This window comes from Diadema antillarum, unplaced genomic scaffold, assembly GCF_040938485.1.
Source record: "Diadema antillarum isolate AM-2024a unplaced genomic scaffold, OU_Dant_1.0 scf00000137, whole genome shotgun sequence".
Taxonomy (NCBI): Eukaryota; Metazoa; Echinodermata; class Echinoidea; order Diadematoida; family Diadematidae; genus Diadema; species Diadema antillarum.
This window is the reverse complement of record NW_027271026.1, coordinates 977,949-999,518: the sequence shown is the minus strand read 5'-3', so window position 1 is coordinate 999,518 and position 21,570 is coordinate 977,949. Positions and strand designations below refer to the sequence as shown.

The window sequence follows — 21,570 nt, the reverse complement described above, 5'->3', positions numbered from 1 at the left end:
AGCTGTGCGTGAGCTTAGTTAAAGGGAATTAACATCATGACCGTGTAGAGTAGAAATATCAACACCATTTTTATTCTTGACTGGTATAAGGTGGAAACTTTTGAAATTGAAGTGTCTGGTAAAATGCAGGAAGCATGTGAGTGCTTTTTATTGACCTTTCATCAGTATGGGCGCACTGCTGCTTTATGGTGAAAGAAGTTTGACTGCCAGCTCTCCATAATGAACCTTTGCAGAAATCACACCAGCTGATATGTGTTGGTGCATTAAGCCAGGTTCGTGAATCAGTCAGCCTATCCATGCTGCACAACCGCACACATTTCTGCGCGAGATGACAGTGAGTGTGACTGTTGAGGGACATGCTGAACACCTTGGTGGAGCAATTTGGATGATATCACAATGCGCATTTGCGATGCCACTAATGGCTATCTGATAAGAATCTCGCGAGGAGAGTGAGAGGGACAGGGTTCTGTCTATCTAGAGCTCCTTTTCCTTGATACCTGTGCGGTTCACAATTGCTAGAATCTCACCATTTGAACGAATGATTACATTTTTAGCTCACCTGAGCCAAGGGCTCAAGTGAGTTATTGTCCCCAAGCTAGCAGGCATTGTCACTAGGGTGAGAGAATATATACTTGTAGAAATGGGCACCATGTCCCCCTCCCCCTATAAACACACCAGGGGACCCCAAAACCCCCAAACTGGAGAATCTATAAAAAGTAACAACAACAACAACAAATAATTCTGTAAAACCAGAAATATTTTGAACAAATATATTTAATAATGAATATCCTTTCAAGGTTATTTATTGTAGATCCAGAGGTTACTCCATAAAGGCCAGGACTGAATTAGGAGCCAGTTTTTACCCATTGATTTTCTTTTTGAAAATACATTTGATGACCACACTTTCTACAAACTTGGCGGGTATTTTTGCCCGTGTCACTGTGATTGAATAAATACAAATGGACTCCATGCCCCCTGGGAGGCCGTGAAAACTGCCCCAAAGTTTGCTATGTTCTTTGGTATAATAGTTTACAAGAATGCATGAAAGATGAACTTGCGAAACTCAGGTGAGCACGAGGCCCCGGGTTTCTTGTTATTTTTTCCCCAATATATTTGCCATCTTTGCCATTAGTGGAAATATGCATTTCATAGAAACATTTGCATACCTTGAACATGTAGCCCGTGGACCTTCAGCAGTTTATTTTTACATAAAGACTCATTCACACTGCTAGAGAAAACTTTTGACACTAACATATTACAATGTCTCATTAGATTGACTAGGTATTTGTGCCAAAAGCCTCCTGAAACATCGCCAGAAAGTTTGCAGGCTCGAGTACTATATCTTCGTCTTTATATGGCGTTTTCTATTATTATTTGCAATGAGAGCACTCACTGCAGGAAAAAGTAACTCAGTATGATGAAAACTGTGGTGTGGTCTCTCAGAAAAGAGAACAAACTGAAGTGTGCATTTATCTAAAAAATTTCTGAGGCATAATCACGATCCTAAACGCATTTTACATATTTTCGGTGGTTAGATAAATGCAACCATGTTTTCAAACATGTCTAGAAATGCCGTTTTGAAATGCCATTCAAAGGGCATTTTGAAATGCGTTTGAGACCACGATAGCCTTTCTGCGAATAGATAAACGCAATGCCGTTCTGAAATGCATTTATATCTCAAGATCAATTCGCAGAGCTGTTTTTGGTTGTGTTTTCTACCCATTATTTGTGTGTGAATGATGAGGCATGTTTGGTGGTTCGCAGTTGACCTTTACTTCCTGGGTCGAACAGCACACAGCAGCTGCGCAGTGACGACACCTGAATTGCAATTGTATGATGGATAGATAAATGCTGCATCCCGAGATTCGCGTTTCAAACTGTATTTGCAAACATCATTCCAAATGCGTTTTGAAACATGCTTCTCTCTCTCAAGTTAGATAAACGCAGCCTATGTCAGACGCGAAAGACTATTTAGTTTCTTCCCGATAATCGGCTCTTTATGATAACTTCAAATCAGCAGTTATCTCCAGTTCATGTGTAAACATGCAGTATGAGCTATGTGATGAACAAAATGCTTCTTTAAATTCAGTTTCTGTAGCTGATATTTCCCTTGCACAAGTTATCCACAAGCCTGGTCACAAACAGCCTTGCACTAGTTTGTGGATGTTATGAGAAACATGTTCATTTGGTATAGAATTGTGAAACATAACAAAAAAAGAAAATCAAACTTTCAAGCAACACATAAAAGATCTCCTGTGAAAGCGTACAGAAAATTCTAACAAAAGATTTGATTTCCTTTGCAACATGAAACCCTTATTCCCAAGAAGATATTGAATTCCTCCTTTGACTGAACTTCAGTGAAGTGTGCATTCTATCATATTCGATTGTTCCTTACAATAACTTGGCCTGGAGTTGAGATAATGGATACTTTTCTCTTTTGTCTCCCAACTTCCATATTAAAAGGTCTCCTGTCTTCACTATCTTAAATTGGATATGAAGATGCCCATCAAATGCCTGTTTCATAACATACAAGATGTACGTAACAAATGATAATTTCGTAAGCCAGTGGAGGCGACTGAAAGCACTTGTTGTCCAGTGCGTAATTACTTTGTGCTATCACCAGTGCAGTACTAATCTACCTTTATCTTGCATTTGTTGATTTTGTATGATCTGTCAACACCTATTGAAATTTTTGAATCCAGGCTTCTGGAAAAGTGTGACGATTACCTATGTGTTGCAAATTTATGTACTATCTCCTTTGTTCTACTGGATGCTATTACCAATACAGTAATCACAGCATAACTGGGCACGTGATCATTGGGAATGTCAGTTAAATGATGTACACCTCCTTGGAAGATTTCAAGTGCATGCTTTTTTTCACTGGATGGTTGGGCAAAGACCTCTTATAAGGGAGACACTTTTTTTTTTTCAAGCAATCTTTATTTTTCTCACACTCATTACACAAAAGAGATATTCTTTTGTATCAACAACCAAAACAAAACAAAAAACTTTACAAAGACTTTGTATCAGTTGCTGTTTATATATCAATATGCATACAGTACCTACAATGCAAGATTTCTGTACTGTTGGTGCGAGATCGTATTTTCATGAAAGCAATTCCAGGGTGTGATATCATCATCATAATTCTCTTCCATGGTTCTTTTATCTCAAGCTATTTAAGGGACTGTACAGCACTAGCTGAGGTGAGGATTCAGCTCGTAACGTTTTGCAAGATATTTAGAAACCACTATTTTTAAGAGCATACAATTCCAGGGGAATCAAAAGTTTATTTGAAGAAGATCGGTTTTGAAATGACTGAGATATCTAAAAACAAGGTAAAATGAAGAGATCCTAATAAAAGTCATGGCCTGTCAATTTTATTAGGATCACTTTTTTTTATATCTCTGCCATTTCAAGACCAATTTTCATCAAATAAATGTTTAATCCTTCTTGAAATTCATGTTCTTTCATATTACATAAGAAGTTTCTCATTATCTCACCAAAAAAATGTTATAAACCTGACATTAGTTCTTGACCAAAACTTTACGATCCCTTTAAGTACATGTCTTAATAACTTTATGACTTATGATATATGCTAGGTGTGTTTGCATCTCATTTATGTGTGTTTTGTGTTTGGTTTCTCCTCAATTTATCACAGGTCATTGCGAGCCACAAAGTCGAGCAAGCACACAATCATCGTGGCAGTGACCAAACGGAAGTAAGTTGCTCCAGCCCATATTTATATTAATATCAAGATGGCCTTTGTATCCAGCCTGGCATGGCTGCATCATCTTTGGTGTGATGATTGTTGCCATGGCAGCATGACAGTTTGTCAGCTATTAGACAGATTAATGGGGATGCAGATATTGTCAAGTGACAGGGGCAGAGATGAAGAAAAGCAGAAAGTAGAGTGAAGAATAGTGAGAAATAGACACAAATGAGCTTCTCAGGAAGGAGATGAGGTAAAAAAAAAGAAGAAATTAAATATTAAAGGGACTGTGCAGTACTGGTTGAGGTGAGGATTCAGCTTGTAACGTTTTGTGGGATATTCAGAAACCACTCTATGAAATGTTAAAGAGTGTACAATTCCTAAGGGGAATCAGATCAGACAATCAGTTTTGAAATGACTGAGTTATCAAAGAACAAGGTAAAACAAAGAGATCCTAATAAAAATCGTGGCCTGTCAATTTTATTGGGATTGCTTTTTTTGGATATCTCAGCCATTTGAAGACCAATTTTCATCAAATAAACGTTGAATCATTCTTGAAATTACATGCTCTTTCATATTTCATAAGAGGTTTTTCATTATCTCACCAAAAAATGTTATAATCCCGATGTTAGGTCTCGACCAAAACTACATGATCCCTTTAAGTATGTAATATACAGTTGTCACAGAGCATTGGGAATGATTGTGTAAAAATATAAAAGAGAGAGGGAGAGTTCAAAATAGATAGATTGAAAGAGAGAGACCAAGAAATGGAAAGTACTAGTGTATTTACTGTGTAGGAAGACAGAGCTATAGGGAGAGAGTTATTGCAAAAGAAGAAGAGATGTTCCTCTCTATGTAAGTTTCAAAGAGAGAGAGAGAGAGATAGAAAGGGCATAATACATAGAATATTATGACCCAAATTGATTGAGTATACACATACAAAGAGAAGATTTCAGAGACATATAATTCACTTTTAAATAGAAAATACATTGTGAAAAGAATGTTCCACTGCAGTGTGTGGGAGGACATCTAGACATTCTGTTTGCCACATTAACAAGATAAGATTTCATGATTTATTAAAGACACATAAAACTGTTTAGAATTGAAGAGAAATGTTCAGTAGAATTAGTAACTCAGTGAGATTAAAAAAGTTAAAAAGGGGTTGTGTTTTGTGCATACTGTGCACCTGGTTGCAAACTCTCTCACGGGTGCTGCAATATCATGACGTGTGTGAATAATCTGTGCTGTGATGGCAATGAAGTCTCCATTGTATGTCTGTGATCATGTCACACCTGGTAGCAACTTCAACATGTTACACCAACTAATCATGTTTGCAAGCCATAAAAAAAGAGAAAACTCTACCTTTGATAGATATCATTGACTGTTGTTCTCTCCCCCTCTCGCTCACGTGCACTCCTGCTCTCTCTCCCTCTGTCTCATTGTATACCACTAAAATTGATTACACTCAATCATTTAAGATCCATTAGGTGCAAATCAGCCAATGTTGAGGAGCAGTTTCATGCAATGCTGACTGGCAAATCAGCAGCCGTATTGTCAGGGTAGAAAGAATGATTCATAAATACGCCCAATATGACATCACACACATGCACGCACCGTCTCGGCGGTGATATTGAATTAGCTCACAAGCGACTTCAATCAGGCCAGGGTGTGTGTCATAATGGCCAATGCAATTAGGGGTTGATCTAACATGTACGCCATGTAATAATGAGCAAAACAATGTATAGTCTGTCAGTTGTGGTACATTAGATCTTCCCGTCCATCTTCATTCTTGATTCAACCAAATCAGTAAACGTTTCATGCAGTTTGGAACAAATTAACATGTCCAGCGACATCGAAGTTCAGACACCAAAAATAGGCATCTAATCTTAACCTATGTTCTTGTGATTTCATAAATTGAAAGTGCAAAAAGAGGGATTAAAATTAAAACTGCTTATGAACACCATTCAAATTTACGATAGCTTCTGGTTACAAGTGTTCTTGCATTTAAGTGCTTGTAAGTTAAAGAGAAAAAGTCATACATTTGGTATTTACATCTTGAATTTAGTTTACACCAGTTTAGTGCAGCTAGTGGTTCAGCCGCTCCAGGACATACACTGTACCTGCCCAAATGCCTAGCACACCAAGAAATTGTCAGACAAAGAGATTATGATGAAAATACAGAAGAAAGATATTTAGCGAGATGCACACCTTTTTGTTCATTCCCACCCCAACATATGATTACAAAGTATACAATCGGATCATATAGTAATGAAGTATATATTACTGGTTTACAAAATTTAGACTTGATCATCAAGTTAGTGTAGAATAGTTGAAATTGGTATTATTTGTAGATAAATAAGAATTAAAGAATGAGCAGTGATTATGCCGATGTAAAAAAAAACAACAAGAATAACCCAGCAAACTTAATAGTACAGAAATGAAATCAAGAGGTACAAAAAAAATAACAACAAAGTACTGTATCTTGAACAATGTTGCATGAAATCTATTGCAGGAGATATGAGCTTGAATTCTCAAAACAAAATTTAAACTTGTTTTGTGTTAATATCATGGCCTAAACTCAACTGGTACAAAGTAGAGTGCAAATGTTAGGCTGCAAAATAGAATGAAATGTCCTGTTTACCTTTGGGAGCAGTGATTTAAAAAATGTTCAGGATATCACATTTGATGCATATGTGTACATTGTAGGTCAGTTGTATCACAAAACATCCTACCATATAAAATTTTCACAATAAAGCCTGAAACATAAGGAGATATCACTATTTTTCCTCAATAAACCATAACTGGACGGTTTTGTTTGGAAACATTTTTATTATAACTATTGTTCACATTTTGTATATTTAACAATACTTAACATCGATTATATTGGTTCAAATTTTACATTGGTTGTTTCTATCCATAACTCACATTTAAGAATTATTTTGAAGCACTAATGATGGATATTTGTTTCAGCTGCAAATGGTAAATTATGCATTTAATCTGTCCATATTAAATTTGAATGATATGATGTCAAATATATGGAGTGCAGATGTAAAGCTGTGAAATAGAATGAATCTGTCACTACTATGATATCGAAATTAATCATCATTTACATGGAAAGTTCTTGGTAGTGAATTTAAACCAAGTGAAAAGGTGAGCGAGGAGAATCACTCTGACATGATTGCATGTTAATGAATTTGAATGAAAGTTTTATGAAATCATGCAGGAAACTCCATACTAGTGGGGTGTAATGGGTTGTCTTCAGTGCTTGATGTGAATGGCACGTCTTTGACACGCAGTACGTACTGATCACTATCATCATGAGATGTTAACGTGTTCAGCCTTTTTTTTTTGTCAGAAAATACAGTAGAAGCTCATTTTGTGAGAAGAGATGTGATGTTAATCAAATTTCAATCAAAGCTGTAGTTGACCAAACAAATCATTGGACAGTGCAATATGAATGTTTTTTTTCTCAGGCATGGCAGATTTAGTGATGAAGCGCAGACTAGGAATTATAAAAGACAGTGTGCTAGATCAGTCATTATTTTTTTTTTTTGGTCATATTTTGGATATTAATATTGCAGTTTCTGCATGAATGTCAAACAGAAGTGTGTAATTGCAAAATCTTAGTGATTTTTTTTTTTTTTTTGGGGGGGGGGAGGGGAGTATTTAAACTGCTACAAATCCATGCAATTTAGTTGGCATTACATAGAGAAATATTAAAGTCTGTGTGTGCATTCAGAAGAGCTAGGAATCATCAGAACCTGGGAGCCTTTGTCTGGCTGCCGTCAGTGAAGAACTTTTTGTGCATTAAACGTGTCAATCATTTCATCCTCGAATCAACCCAGTGAACAGTAGGAGGGAGGAGAGGAAACTATTGTCCTGTCTCTCTCCTCCAGCAATCAGAATGGGAATGAAAGCCAAACAGCAACCAGCGTTTCACTTTCCGAAGTTGATAACGAAGAAAAAAAGAATTATTGGGAAAAAAATAATGTTTCCAGCAGTACTGAATGAGAGTTGGTGTACAAAGGTACATGTACATTGGATGGACCAGGGGGGCGTTTCATCAATTTAGTCAGCGCTGACAATTTCAGCAAAATCCTTGGTTTTGATTGGCTGGGATGCTCTGGTCGCTGACTGTTACTATGGTGATTGTCAGAGACTGACAACTTGTCAGTGCTGATAACTTTCATGAAACGGTACCCTGGAGCAGATCCAGGAATTCTGTAAAGCGGGGGCGCCTTAACAACATGAAAGGGAGAGGCACACGTGCCCCCTCATTTTTTCTTTTTATTTCTTTTGGTTTAACCAAAAAATAAAGAGGGGGCGCGTGCCCCGTGTGCCCCCCGGCCTGGATCTGCCACTGATGGACCATGTTGAATCAAACAACTGGAAGGAAATTTTGTTTGTACATTGTAGATGTCATGAGAGGTAATAGTGTGTGGTTTGCATGAGTGCTGCTTTTAGCAGGCATCTCATCTGTCCTGATAGATGTGCTTCCATGACAACGCAGGTTTGTTTGCTGTTGGCCAGAGAAGTGGTGCTGAGAGTACCCGGCATGATACATGCATAACAACGATCTTGTGGTATAGTGTACGTGTATCCAATGTTAGTGTGTTTCCAAGTGTGCAAGACTTGTCAGTGGGCATTTCCAAACTCAATTTTTCTCTGTTTTTGTTCTTGTTTTTGTTTTCAAAGGGGGGGGGGGCGGTTGAGAGGGATCTTCTTTATGCAGAGTATCCATTTATACTTCATCTGTCATTCCCTTATAGATATCACCTTAAAATATGGTTTGTAAAAAGATAATTTTAATTTCCTCATCAAATGGTAAAAAATACTCTGCCTGTTGAAACACCAAAGAGTTTCATTTATGAAGCTGCAGTGTCAGAATAGTAAAGTGTTATATACATCAATGTTTTGCTTTCACTTTTTCAATATCTTTCTGTGAGATAGAGATCTGTATTTCTCTTTCTTTTTTCTTTTCTTTTTTTTGATTTGCGTATCGGATGACATACAACAAGAAGACAGACCAGCTTGTCACTCATGAATATCAGAGAGCATTATGTGTGAATACTTTTTCCCCGTAAATGTGTTTATGTGCACGGGCAGAGCAATATCGCTCAATGAAAGTCAAAATGAGCACACCACATTGACCTGGGGCAGAGGCTGTTAGTGCCTTACATCCCCGAGATGTTGTCACAGATCCCAAAGATTGCTCTGTAATTAAACTGTCAGTCTCGTGACATTTATTTCTCTATTTCTTCCTTCTGTTCTTTTTTCTGTTATAAAAAAATGATTGTTGGCTCAATTACTGGCACTGTTCCTGATGGGTGCAGGGAAAATTGCTGCATCAATCATCACGCTGCATATTATGTGTACCTCTGTTTGGTGATGTCAGTGTGAGCACTCATCAAAAGTTGTATTTCTTGTCTCCTGCACAAACTTTCATGCCCAAGATTCAAGGAAGTGCACAATGGCGGGAGTTGATGTGTAGATCAAACTGCCTCACCTTGTTTTTTGTGTGTGTAAAGAACAAGGAAAGTGTTCATTTTGTGTCTCCCCCCCCCCCCCCAAAAAAAAAAAGGAAATTGTGAAATGCTGTGACTTGGAAGTTCTTAACAGGCTGATGAGTGGTACAGTGCTCACCGCTTAATCGGGAGGGGTCGGGAGACACGTTTTTCTCCCGTTTAAGTGGTGCTCCTGCTTAAGCGGTGGCTGGTACTGGCCATGCAAACCACACATCATGAAGCCCAGTATGTGGGCAGTACACTAAATCATGCACAGTTATTAAACCCAACGATAACCACAGCAACAATTACAGATGTGCTATGACACGCAGATGCAAAGTTGCAATAAGGAAAGACACAGCAGTCTCATAATTTTGGAAAATGCATCATCTGAACATACCTCCAATACATTTGATCCTCAAAATAACGCTTTTTAGAGTTCTAAGTACATAATCAGTCACGATGCCTATGACCCTATCAATGCAGAGAAAGAGGCAGCTATGCCAACTTCCAACAAGCTGTCTAAATTACATGCATGTTACGGCGACACTGATTGTAATGATTGTACAAACACATTTTTCTCACATTCATACCCCCCTTGTTCTGCTGCCACACACGAACATACACACACTGCATGCATACTATGCGCAAACATGAAGAGTATGGGCCACATGCGGGAAAGGGAATTCTCCGTATCACACTGAAGGGGTGGTAAGCGAGTGTAAGTGCATGAGTAGAAGCTGACGACGCTTGATAGATGACCACCTCTGTGCTATGTCTTACTGCCCGACACTGATGCCATAATCCATCGGAAACTAGTTAGAAATTAACCTTTGTGGTGCGGAAATGACATCTGTGCAATTATTTCTAAGGATTGGCTTATTCTTTTTAGACATTAACTAGAGAGGGGCCGTCAAAGGCGGCAGACCCACGCCTTGTACAAAGTCGGGGTAAACATAATGTGCATTCGGTCATCTACCAGAATTCGGTCACTTAATTGCCAGTGTGCTTTATCACCAGCCAGTGATTTCTACCAAAGATCGTACACTGAAGTGTACGATCTTTGGTTCTACAGTCACATCACAAGCAAATCACATCATTTCACAACAGGAAAGTCCTTTAGTCTCCTCCAAAAATCCATCGAAAATCCCAAATTCTACCGTCAAAAGTGCAGAATCGGAACTTTTCCAAGCGCGCGAGAATTAAGTCCAGTTTTAAGAGTATTGTCTACGCGACAGGTCGCCGAAACAGCGCTAAAAATTGAGAAATACGCCGTTTTCTTGCGGGATATTTTGATTATAGCAAGCCAAGAGTGTGATGATATCAAAAGTCGTACGAGTGTACGATCTTTGATGGTATCCACAAAAGTGCAAAAGAAAAACAAAATGTACGTACCCCCTAGGCAATTACCCCTATGAAATGATTAGTGTCCACGGGCATTATTCAATGCAAGGGTTGAATGCAAATGTCCACTGCACCAGTATTAGGTCACCAACGAGCGCCGCAACGTCCCCGATGCAATTTTGCACCGACAGTGTAGAGCGCGATGCATTTTCAGCGGCCTTGCACACGCATTGACATTGAGCGCGCATATCGTGCAGTGTGACTGCGACCGAGCAAATGCTCCTCCAACGAAAAAAACAATCAATGTTAATTTGAAAAATCATCAAAATACGGGCCAGTTTGTGACGACGGAGAACGAACTTTCATAAATCTAGAAGGACATAGTCCCTCAAATAGGCCTAAACGTAAATTTCGGAATTCTTACGAACATTTGAGCAGCGAAGTCGGATCGTTTGGGAGTTTATGTTTTCGTATGGTAGCGGAAAATCGCAAAGTGAGAAACGGGAAATTTTCGGAGTGGTCACTATACCATGGGGTCAAAACTTCAAGGTCACTCAGAATTTGCAAGGGTCAACCGATTATCACCAAAATCTAATCGATTCTTTCCTGCCATTATCCAAACAGCCCCTGAACATTTCGTGCAAATCCGTTTACCCGTTCTCTTGTTATCTTGTACACAAACAAACAAACAAACAAACAAACAAACGAAAAAACAAACAAACAAACAAACAAACATACGGAACCCTTTACATAACCCCCTGCCGATTTTCATCGGCGTGGGTAATGAAGGACAATAGTAGTGTTTCAGCCAGATTTGTTCCAATAAAGCGGTTCACAGTTCCGATTAAGTGGTGGAAATAGCACATGAAAAATTTGTTACATCAAGTTTTGTTGCACTTAAGCGGGGTTCCCGCTGTAAAAGCAGTTCCCGATTAACAGGTGAGCACTGCACTAAGCATTCTTTTGATTAGATTAGGTAGGGATTGGAGTACCCGACTGCTCTGACCAGCAGATTGTACTGCACATGCCGGGGGCTCCCTCTGACTTATCGTGAAGAAAAACATCTTCTCTGTCCCAGAATATTTTTGTGGAGACATTGGAATGGAATCAAGTGATGCCTGTGTACGAGATTCATCCATCCATAATCCAGGCTGCACATAATGTTGGATATTTTTTTTTCCAGGAAATATCCACAGTGCTTTGAAAATGAGTGCTGCTGACAGGATTGCCGCAAAGAATGTGAATTGAGGTTAGAATGATAAAGAATGTGAACTGAGGTTAGAATGATAATGAATGATCCTCGTAGCAAGGTAGGAGGTCAATAGGCACATCACTTTGAGTCTTTAACCACAGTCTAGAGCCACAGAAGCTCCACTTTGCAGTTTGTGCTGTAGCTTCGTATTTTCATCTCTCTCTCTCTTTTTTTTTATTCATTGTTGTTTCCATATAGAGTAAAAAAAGAAAATGTAAAATCCCTTTGAGTCCTTTGTTGTCCATGATATAATTGTTTCTATTCCAGAATCTTTCAAAGCTTGTTGTGTATACACTTGATATGCACTTCATTCTTGAATTGACAACATATTTTAGAAATCTTAAGGCCCTGCTTCTCTTTCAAATTGACATATTTTTGTGCAGTTCTTTCTGATTATATAACAAATGTAATGAAAACCATAATATTTTTGATTGGGTGATGGTGTTGCGTTGCATTGGGGCTTCTTCATGCAAGTGTTGGAAAGTTGATCAAATGTGCGTTGCATCACTAAGCTGTCATTATCTTTGGGCTTCTGCATGGTTGACTTCATGGGTTTATAGGGCAGAATAAGTGAAAAAAGGTGGCTTCAAGTTTATTTTATTTTTTTGCTTGCCTAATTGGGTAATTCCAAACACTAGTCCCACTTTGATTTTTCAATTGCCCTGGGAAATCGGGCAAGTGCTTATTTAGCACCTTCTTAAATTTCAGCTTACACTTCCAAAGTGTTCAGCATGCAAAACAACAAGTCTGAGTTAAAGGGATGGTATAGTATTGGTTGAGGTGAGGATTCAGTTTAAAACTTTTCGGAAGATACTTAGAAACCACTTTATGAAATTATGTTAAAGAGCATACAATCCTAAGAGGAATTCAAACTTTATTTGATGAAAATCGGTTTTGAAATGGCTGAGATAACCAAAATCAAATAAAGCAAAGCAATCCTAATAAAAGATGGGTCCCATCTTTTAATTAAGATTGCTTTGATTGGGCTGTCCCGGCCATTTCAAAACCGTTTTTCATCAAATAAACTTTGAATTCCTTTTAGAATTATATGCTATTTCATATTTCATAACTGGTTTCTCGTTATTAAAAAAAAAATAATCATAAAAAAGCATTGGAAACCTGAAGCCCATCTCAACTGAAACTGTACCATCCCTTTAAACATTGTCTCAACAATGCTCATCCTAAGGCACCAGGCTTGGATTGTGTGCCGCTACCCACAGAAAGAAGACATAAATTTCTCTCTGTTATTGGATATTAAAGTGCAGAGAAGGGTGATACAGGTCTGGTATTTAACAATTCAAAAATCACAAAAATTTCCACACACCCACAACCCACAAATACACACATGCTCGCATTGGCAGATAGGCTTATGTCAACCAACTTTTATTTATTTTTTATGTATTTATTTTTTTTTTTGCAGTACAGGTGTACTAATATATTACCCTTTTTTTTTTCTTTTGCCAAATATACTGCAGGTTTTATGGAAAATACTGTTTTCCCCTAATTGTACAGTATGTCAAAAAAAAATTACAAACGGATTTTTGCATTGATAACACTCAATATGATTAAACCATCTAAATGCTACTTCAGGGTCTTAAAATATAACATCTTAGCTCTATTTTACAAAAAACCCCATTCAATTTGGTTAAGCGGTCACAGAGAAATGTGGATTGTTGTAAAGCATGTCATAAGTTTAGCACTTGGATGCTCTTGGAACTGCATATTAATGAGTAAACACAATAGACAGAACTTGGAGGGAAGGGATTCCTGATATGCTCTACAAAAATCCTCATTTCTCTTTGACCGCTGAAGCAAATTGAATGTTTTTTTCTGTAAGATGTGGGTAATGAGTTATAGTTTCATACCCTGAAATTGTGTTTGGATTGATTCACTATTTTTAAAGTTATCATTGCAGAGGGTACCATTGTAATTTTTTTTTTTTTTTTTTTTTGGGGGGGGGGGACATACGGTATTACTACATGTGTCTATTGCAAGATAGGCAAAAATACTGTTTGTTTGTTTGTTTTTTCAATCAGAAATACACCTTTTTAGCCCTCAGAACCCCACAATGTTGTTGACAAGGTTTTGATCCCTGCAAGGGTGGCTGTGGGCAGTTTGGATGCTAATGACTCACAAAATGTCATTATTCAGTCACCTATGGCCAAGACGGTACAATTATTTAAAAGTAACGTTGTGATATCTTATATTATCTATGGCACTTTTGTATTTTCCAAGCTGCAGCTTTGTACACAATGTCTTTTCTAGATTTTCTCGTTAGTGCTGATAAAAAGCATGGCCTACAGTGTACCTGTGAGTCGCTGTTGTACAGTGCCACATATTTACATGCAGGTGTTCTTGATACCTTTCTGTATGATTTCCAGCTACTAATACGTTTACGAGTATTTATATGCATTGTATGTGTGTGTGTGTGTGTGTGTGTGTGTGTGTGTGTGTGTGTGTGTGTGTGTGTCAGTGTGTGTGTGTTAGCACGCAGGTCATAATGGCAGGTTCATTATGTTTGATGACTGCCTACAGTTGTACGTACATTGTACATATGTCAACTACTGGTACAAACACTATGATTCAGGCGGGGCTGCCAGAAATTGTGCTGTGAACAAGTTGATCAGTTTTGCAGAAGAACTATGCCATGGATGGGTGAATTGCATAGAGTATGAAATGAATAGGAAGAAAGCAATGAAGTATTAGCAAACAAATTGATTCACAAATTGACAAATTATGCCATTGATAAATTCATTGCAAAGTGATGTTAGAAATCTAAGACAAGGGCATAGTGCCTCTTCTTGATCTCTCCCTGATCTTCATGTATTTGGCACATTTATTGTTATTATTATATCATGGTTATTTGTTAATAGTATAATTGATACTAGGCCTAACAGTTTTACCACTTGAAGTGTAGATGTGCAAACTCCATCTGTTACAAAATGGCTTCAAGTTTAAATAAAAATGAATCAAACCCTAGTGAAGTTTGGGGGGCATTTCATGAAGCATTTTGTCTGACAAAGTTGTCGGACAAATTTGCTCTCAGCCAATCAGATGCAGGGATTTCAGTAGCTTGTAACAGTTTGTCAGAAAAATATCCGACCAAACTGCTTCATGAAATGCCCCCCAGAGTGTCATTTTCTAGCTAAAACGCGGGCCAGAAATGTTCAGTAGTAATATGACTTTGTGGGAGGGAAAGGAGTTGCATGAAACAACAGGAAAAGGTCAAGCCTCTAACTCAAAGTTTGCTCAATTTTGGCTACTGTAAAAGTGGTTTCTTTCGCGGTGGTTTTATTTTCGCGCTTTTCGCGCTTTGAGGTCGAACCGCGAATTTAACATCACGCGAAAATGTTTTGAACTCGCCGCTTGTTACAATGCTATTGCGCACATGCACACACGGAGATTCCACGCATTGAGTGTAGGCCTATTGATGCTCAGCACACACACACAGCGACACCGTGCAATGTAGGTACAAGCATGGACCTATTAGGTTTTATGGTACCAGCATGTTATAAAGTACTCGAGAGACGGGATTTCAGGAAAGCCTGCCTTTAATTCTAATTTCTATTTAATAAATAAAGGAATAATTGGATTATAGTTTGGGTTTTCATGTGCAAAATAAAACAGTTTTTGCCAACTGTGAATTCACAGATTTTGCCGACCGCGAATTTAAACACACGCGAAAAAGTCGGCATCGATGGAAACCGCGAAAGTATCTGTACGCAAAAGAAACCACTTTTACAATATTAAAGATAGTTGTTGCTGCTTCAGCTAAGAAAGTAATTTTGGAATGTGATGTGGTATTGATTTACACATTAACCTACTGAAGACGAGTCCCGAGTATACTCTCGGGCAAGCGTCTACGGGAAATGCGTGTTGTAGCAAAATCGGTCCCTCCTGAACAGGTTAATAATAAATGGGTGAATATTTCCTTTGTGCAAAAGAGGTCAGAATCTAACCGTCAATGACAAAAGGTCAAGATTGTGCAGCTTTTTTTTTGCTGTGAATGAAAGGTCTACGGGTAACTAATGTGACTAGGAGTAATTAGATATCATGAAAGGAGATTGAGGTATATCACATGACTGCAAACTAGCAATTGAATTGCTATAGTCTGTAAACACCATAAAAAATAACAAACAAAATGGTAAATACTCCCAGCTAACATGATTTGCCACTTGCATACCTATGCTATAACTGTCTGTCTGTCTGTCTGTCTGTTTCTCTACATCAGAAGTGCATGGCGTGGTATTGGTAGGCATGGGCCTCATAGAACAGACATGTGAGGGTAGTATTAAATGTAATGGCTTGGTGCTGCATTCTTTCATGTGCCACGAACATAATATCTCGAGTTTCAGTGTATGCAACCCAAATCCTCACTCCGGTATATTATTTCTTTCATGGAAGCGTGTCTTCTCTTTGTTTTTGTTTAAAGTCTTTTTTTTTTCTTGTCCATAATAATAGGTAAGATGAGATTCTAGCTGAGTTTGTGCACTATTAGCTTTAATAACAATAAAACATACACAAACACACACACACATGCAGGCACACACTCACACACACACACACGCACACACACACGCACACACACATACACAGTCACTCACACACACAAATGAAGTGTGCATCTCTTTTCCTGGTATGGGCTGGTATCCCACACCCATGCTTTTTGACTGTAATAGTCAGTAGGTATGGTGAGTGTGTGCATGTCTATAAAGACAAGTGGATAGATCTGCAATCTGTGATGCAGAATTATTTCCAGTTTAATTTTTGCACAGAAGAAGAAACAAAGTGTTATGTTCCATTCATTTAGCCCGGAAATGAATTATCTCACTCTTTATGCATTTGATATATAGTTTGCTTTTTTTTAAAGTCGTTAGATATACATTATGTAGCTTGCATTGTTTGTTTTTGAAGCGTAAAAAATTGAGTGAGAAAAAAAATTATTCAAATAACAACTTTGCCTACTTTTAAAAAGAAATGTATCATGCAATGTGTATGCAGTTGAGGTTAGACAGGAACATTTTGTGGAAGAGGAAAGTGAATACAATGTTACCTTTAATGTACCGATTTAAAAAAAAAAAGAGTGAAAAGACTCATATTGTATAATGTGATAATGGTATTTTATGATTTATATTTTTGAAACTTCTTTCTTTTTTTTAGGATGGAAGACAAAAGGCATTCAATCTGCATGAATTCAGAATGACAGCCAAGAAATAATGACTGCAAATTATCCTTGGTACTGTTAGCCCATCTATGAGTGGAGGCAATGTATAATTTGACACTGTGATTAATATGCATACCTCAATATGTGAAGTATTTTGTTTTCTCACCCATCTCATGTTGTCTTTGTCCTGCAGTCCACTGGACAAGGACGAACCTTCGATCATGCCCCTCATCAACGCTGGCTTCAACCGCCGCTACGCCGAGAATGCCAACACGGGAGCCTGCCTCAACGAGCTGCTGCAGATAGAGTTTGGAGAGTTCCGATCACAGTTCAAACTCAGGTGAGACAGTTGCTGGGATACTCTGCTTTGCTGCCTCCAGGGATGCGGTCCCGCTGACAGGAGCACAATAACATTCAGAGTGACCCTTCAGATTTACATATCTCACATTTTGCTATGCATATTAAAGATAGCAGAGAAAAAAAACCCGAAAGACTGTATCGTATTACTTCTCTAGATACTGTTTTGGGTATAAAGAAAATCTTTGCCTCCATTATGAAAAAAAAAAATAAATAAACAAACCAAAAGATTTGAGTGGATGAATTTTAAACAGAGAAATATCAGCATGATGAGTCTCATCAGAAAATTGTACATTTTGGACTTGTTTAGTATGTAGAAAAATTCATCTCCAATATCCATAAAAAAAATCTCATGTAAAAAAAAAAACACACACAAATCCAATTTCTGTACAAATAATGTGTAGAAAAAAAAATATAGTGCATTTCCAGTTCTTATTCTCAGACAAATCATGTGTAGAAAAAAATAATCCAATTTCCACACAGATTCTGATGGCAAGTTATTTTCCCCACACTTTACAAACTATGCTTTTTTTCTGTCTCATATTTCTTCTTTTTTTGGTGGGGGGGGGGGGGGATGGTTGAGATGGGGTGGGGGAAACAAATGAATGTTATGGTGGAATAATAAGTAGGTGGTATGCTCATCCATCTTGTTCAAATGTCAGCCAAATGACAAAGAAGCTAATGAACTGTCAACTAACAATGCATACCAACATGCATGTCTATGTTTTGATTGGTTAACGGCTAGTGTCAATGTCAAGATGATGATACGCACCTGTTCCAATGTCCATAATGAACTCTGCTTTGCATCCAGTGGGGGTGATAATGAGAGTGGTTCATTTAATGGACTTTCAGGTTATTGAATGAGGCCCTCGAGGGTTGTGAATGTAAAGACAAAAGTTCTTTCATATTCTATTAATACAGTAACTGTGCTCTCCCCATGATTTTGTTTTTTCTTCTGTGTTGTTATTCGGCTGTACGTGTTTGTGCATTGATTTTTGTTTCTCCTTTTTTTTTAGATGTATTAAACATTATTTATAGCCTTAAGTTTACATACAGGGGACAAAATATATGGCATAGAAGACAACATCTATCAATCAGACATGTACCTCTTTCACCTCATTTCATATCTATTATTCATATGGTATAAAGTATGGAAGAAAGTTTGAAGTCAATGGGTACTTGAAGGTGGAAATAGGATTTAGTCTGTCCAATGCTTCAGTGACATGTTGGTTGGTATCTTTATGATATCCATAATATTGTTCTCTTTATCCCCGTCCTAGCAGGCCACAAAATGCAGGGTAGCCTCAGGGTAGCCTCTGGCGAAGATTGTTCCCAGGGGAAGATTGTGTCTGTTAAGACGCAACACAGTGGAGAGCCTTGGGGGTAGCCATGGGGTAGCCTCCTGCGAAATCTTACCCTGCGATCAACCAGGGTAGATGCGGGGTAGCCTGCGGCGATTCACCTGAGGCTACCCCGCGATGGTGTCTGTTAAGACACTTGCGGGGTGAATCTTTCCTGGAGGTGTCATGTGACCAGCGCTACAGTCAGGTGACCAGCGCTGCTGCCAGGTGACCAGCGCTGCTGCTGTCATATGTAGTCAAATAATATGCTTGGCTGTTTATTTATCAATTTTTGTATTATAGATCCTGCCCAAACCAATGTGAATGATTTTGTGCTTGCTTTTCGCAGAGCCACCAACTCATTATTCGCCGCACTGGAGAGCAGTTCGGAAGCCATCCAAATCACGAGCGAGAACCGCACCATCCAGTACATGAACCCCGCCTACGAGCGGCTGTCAGGTTACACCAGTGAGGAAGTCCTTGGCCAAGAGATGGAGGACATGCCCAGGTGCGACAAAAACAAACCAGAGCTCGTCGACGGCATCTACTCACAACTGAAGAAGGCAAAGGTTTGTGCCACCACCACCCCCCCTCCTCCACACACCTCTTTTAGAGTTAAAAACATAGTTCCCAAAAAGGCTCAAAATTCATCTTCTACGGTTTGAAATATGCTTGCAATATATCGAAAGGCTCTATCCAAGAAACTTGTCTGACTGATGCGATTTTGTCAGGATAGTGAGTCATTTTGGAGTATTTTGAGATCAAAAGCATGAAATAATAAAAGTCAGTATTGAAGCTTTGATACACTAGTGTCTTGCTCCAAAACAGAAGGTTGCCATGATTTGATATTGTCTAAAGCTGCTCCAGAAAGTGGGAAGCTATTTTCATTGGCTACGCCATATATGGTTTTTGGCGAGTGTAATATTTCATGAATTTGGATTCTAGACAGTTTTTTAATCTAGGTTAAATTTGCTGTAAAAAGGACCACATTGACTGAATGACGAAGAGGTAATATCTCTTGTCAAGAGAAAAGTTAGTGATTTCCCACCCTTGAGATGTGTTTTTGTCAGAAAATAAAAATGAATTTGAATTTAATTTAATGGAATTGAAAGGAGATGATATAAAAGGCAATTGTAATGTGGGAGGCAGTATTTCTACCATGTTGTTAATTTCACAAATATTGTTTGACTCAGAAAATTTGCAAGCAATATCAACTTGCCTGCATCTTCTTCTCTAGGAAAGGCAGAATATGTTGAGAAGATCGAGGATGTGAGATTTTTACATACTTTACTGATTAAGAATGATAGAAGGTGTGTACTGTCATGAAGCATGGTGTTGGAGTTGCAAAATCCCTGAGTATATCAAAGTGCAAGAAGACGACACACCATCACGCCGCAACTTACTGTGTGTCAAAGAGGCGTGATATATTTTTCCGCTATTTTGTTTTTCCAGGTCATCTCAGAGTGACTTTTACATGACATTAGAGCTGATTGGGTCTCATTGTTGTGCATTTCGCCCCAGGCTACAGCCACGACAATTTGCTAATTGCAAATGCCAGAGAAAAAAATGATTCAGCCAGATCTAATGATAAGTGATAAAATGCTTTTAAAGGAGAACATGTCCATGATTGCAGGTTGTATTGTCAACAAGTGTGGGAGGACTTGGCGATTGATAAAACGTTCACCATTCTGCTTCACTCACCAAAGAAATATACAGTAAATACAGAAAAATACATGCACACCCACATAAAATGTACTTACATGTATACACATATGTACAGTTACAAACACACACGTGCGCTCTCATGCACACACACACACACACACACACACATACACACACACACACACACACACACACACACACATACAGTCATGTGCAAGGGCAAGCACACAAACACAACACAATTGGATGTAATGAACATCTACGGCTGATCTTATCTGTTTCTTTGTTCTCGATTTTGAGCTGTTCCCGATGCCAGATTATGGGTGATTATGCCATTCCTTGCACTAATCACTTGCCTTTTACCCCTTCAGAAGAGAGTAAATGAGCAGAGCAGGTTGCCCCCTGTTTCTTGAGAGCACAACATGCCAAATTACCTCTCCTAGTTTCTCTCATTGGCACAAATTACAATGGTGCCATTTTTTTTCTAGCATTGGGGGGCGAGAGAAAGTGTGTCAGTGGACGATTCTGAGTGTTCATGTAATACTTTGTAGTGAGGCAAGGTCATATATGATGATCAGAATTATGAGGGGATGACTGCTCGAATGGCTAAGGGTTCCCATGCTAATAGTTTGTTTCTCCGTTGGGGTGGGGGAGGGGTAGGGCCTTGAGCAAAGCCAGAAATCCACAGCCGCAGCTTAGCATGACTGACGTCAGCTGCTGTTGTTATCTGCCTGGACGTACCAGGCAGGAGTAGTACAGGCGTGGGTGGCAGTCGTAAAACGGTTGCTCTCCGAGTGTGACATGGCGACGTATTTCGGTGGAAGTGCGTACTTGAGTCGGCAGCGATGAATAATTTATCGCAAATTTATAATCACGGGAATTTTTGGTGGTAAATGCCAGTGACTAGCATTTACCTCTGTAATTTATGTGTCAGCTCCCTTGATGGTGACTGTATATGATTTCCAATTTATTTACAAGATAAAAGCAGTCGGCATGCTATTGTGACTGAGGAGCAGATGGCTACAATTACCGTAGTCGATCATAGTTTATACACACGTAATTCACTACTGTGCACAGTAAAGTTGATTTAGCACCATTTAATCTATGGAAGTGCCTATGATTCTGGCGTGATTGAACAGTATTTAAGGAATATAGGTGTTTTTTCAACTGCTGCAGGTGCACAAAATGATAATACATGAAATTTCAATGTATGACAACCCTAGATTCGATACCTT

At 38.6% G+C, this 21,570-nt stretch overlaps 1 protein-coding gene across 1 annotated transcript in view; it reads left to right on the top strand.

The window, feature by feature from the left end:
• LOC139721053 (high affinity cAMP-specific and IBMX-insensitive 3',5'-cyclic phosphodiesterase 8B-like) overlaps positions 1-21,570 on the top strand; it is an 89,147-nt gene that overhangs the window by 38,134 nt on the left and 29,443 nt on the right. Inside the window, exons 4-6 of the mRNA XM_071632383.1 lie at positions 3,659-3,718; positions 17,167-17,313; positions 19,020-19,239. Coding sequence (XP_071488484.1) covers positions 3,659-3,718; positions 17,167-17,313; positions 19,020-19,239 — 427 coding nt within the window. The remainder of the gene's footprint in view (positions 1-3,658; positions 3,719-17,166; positions 17,314-19,019; positions 19,240-21,570) is intronic.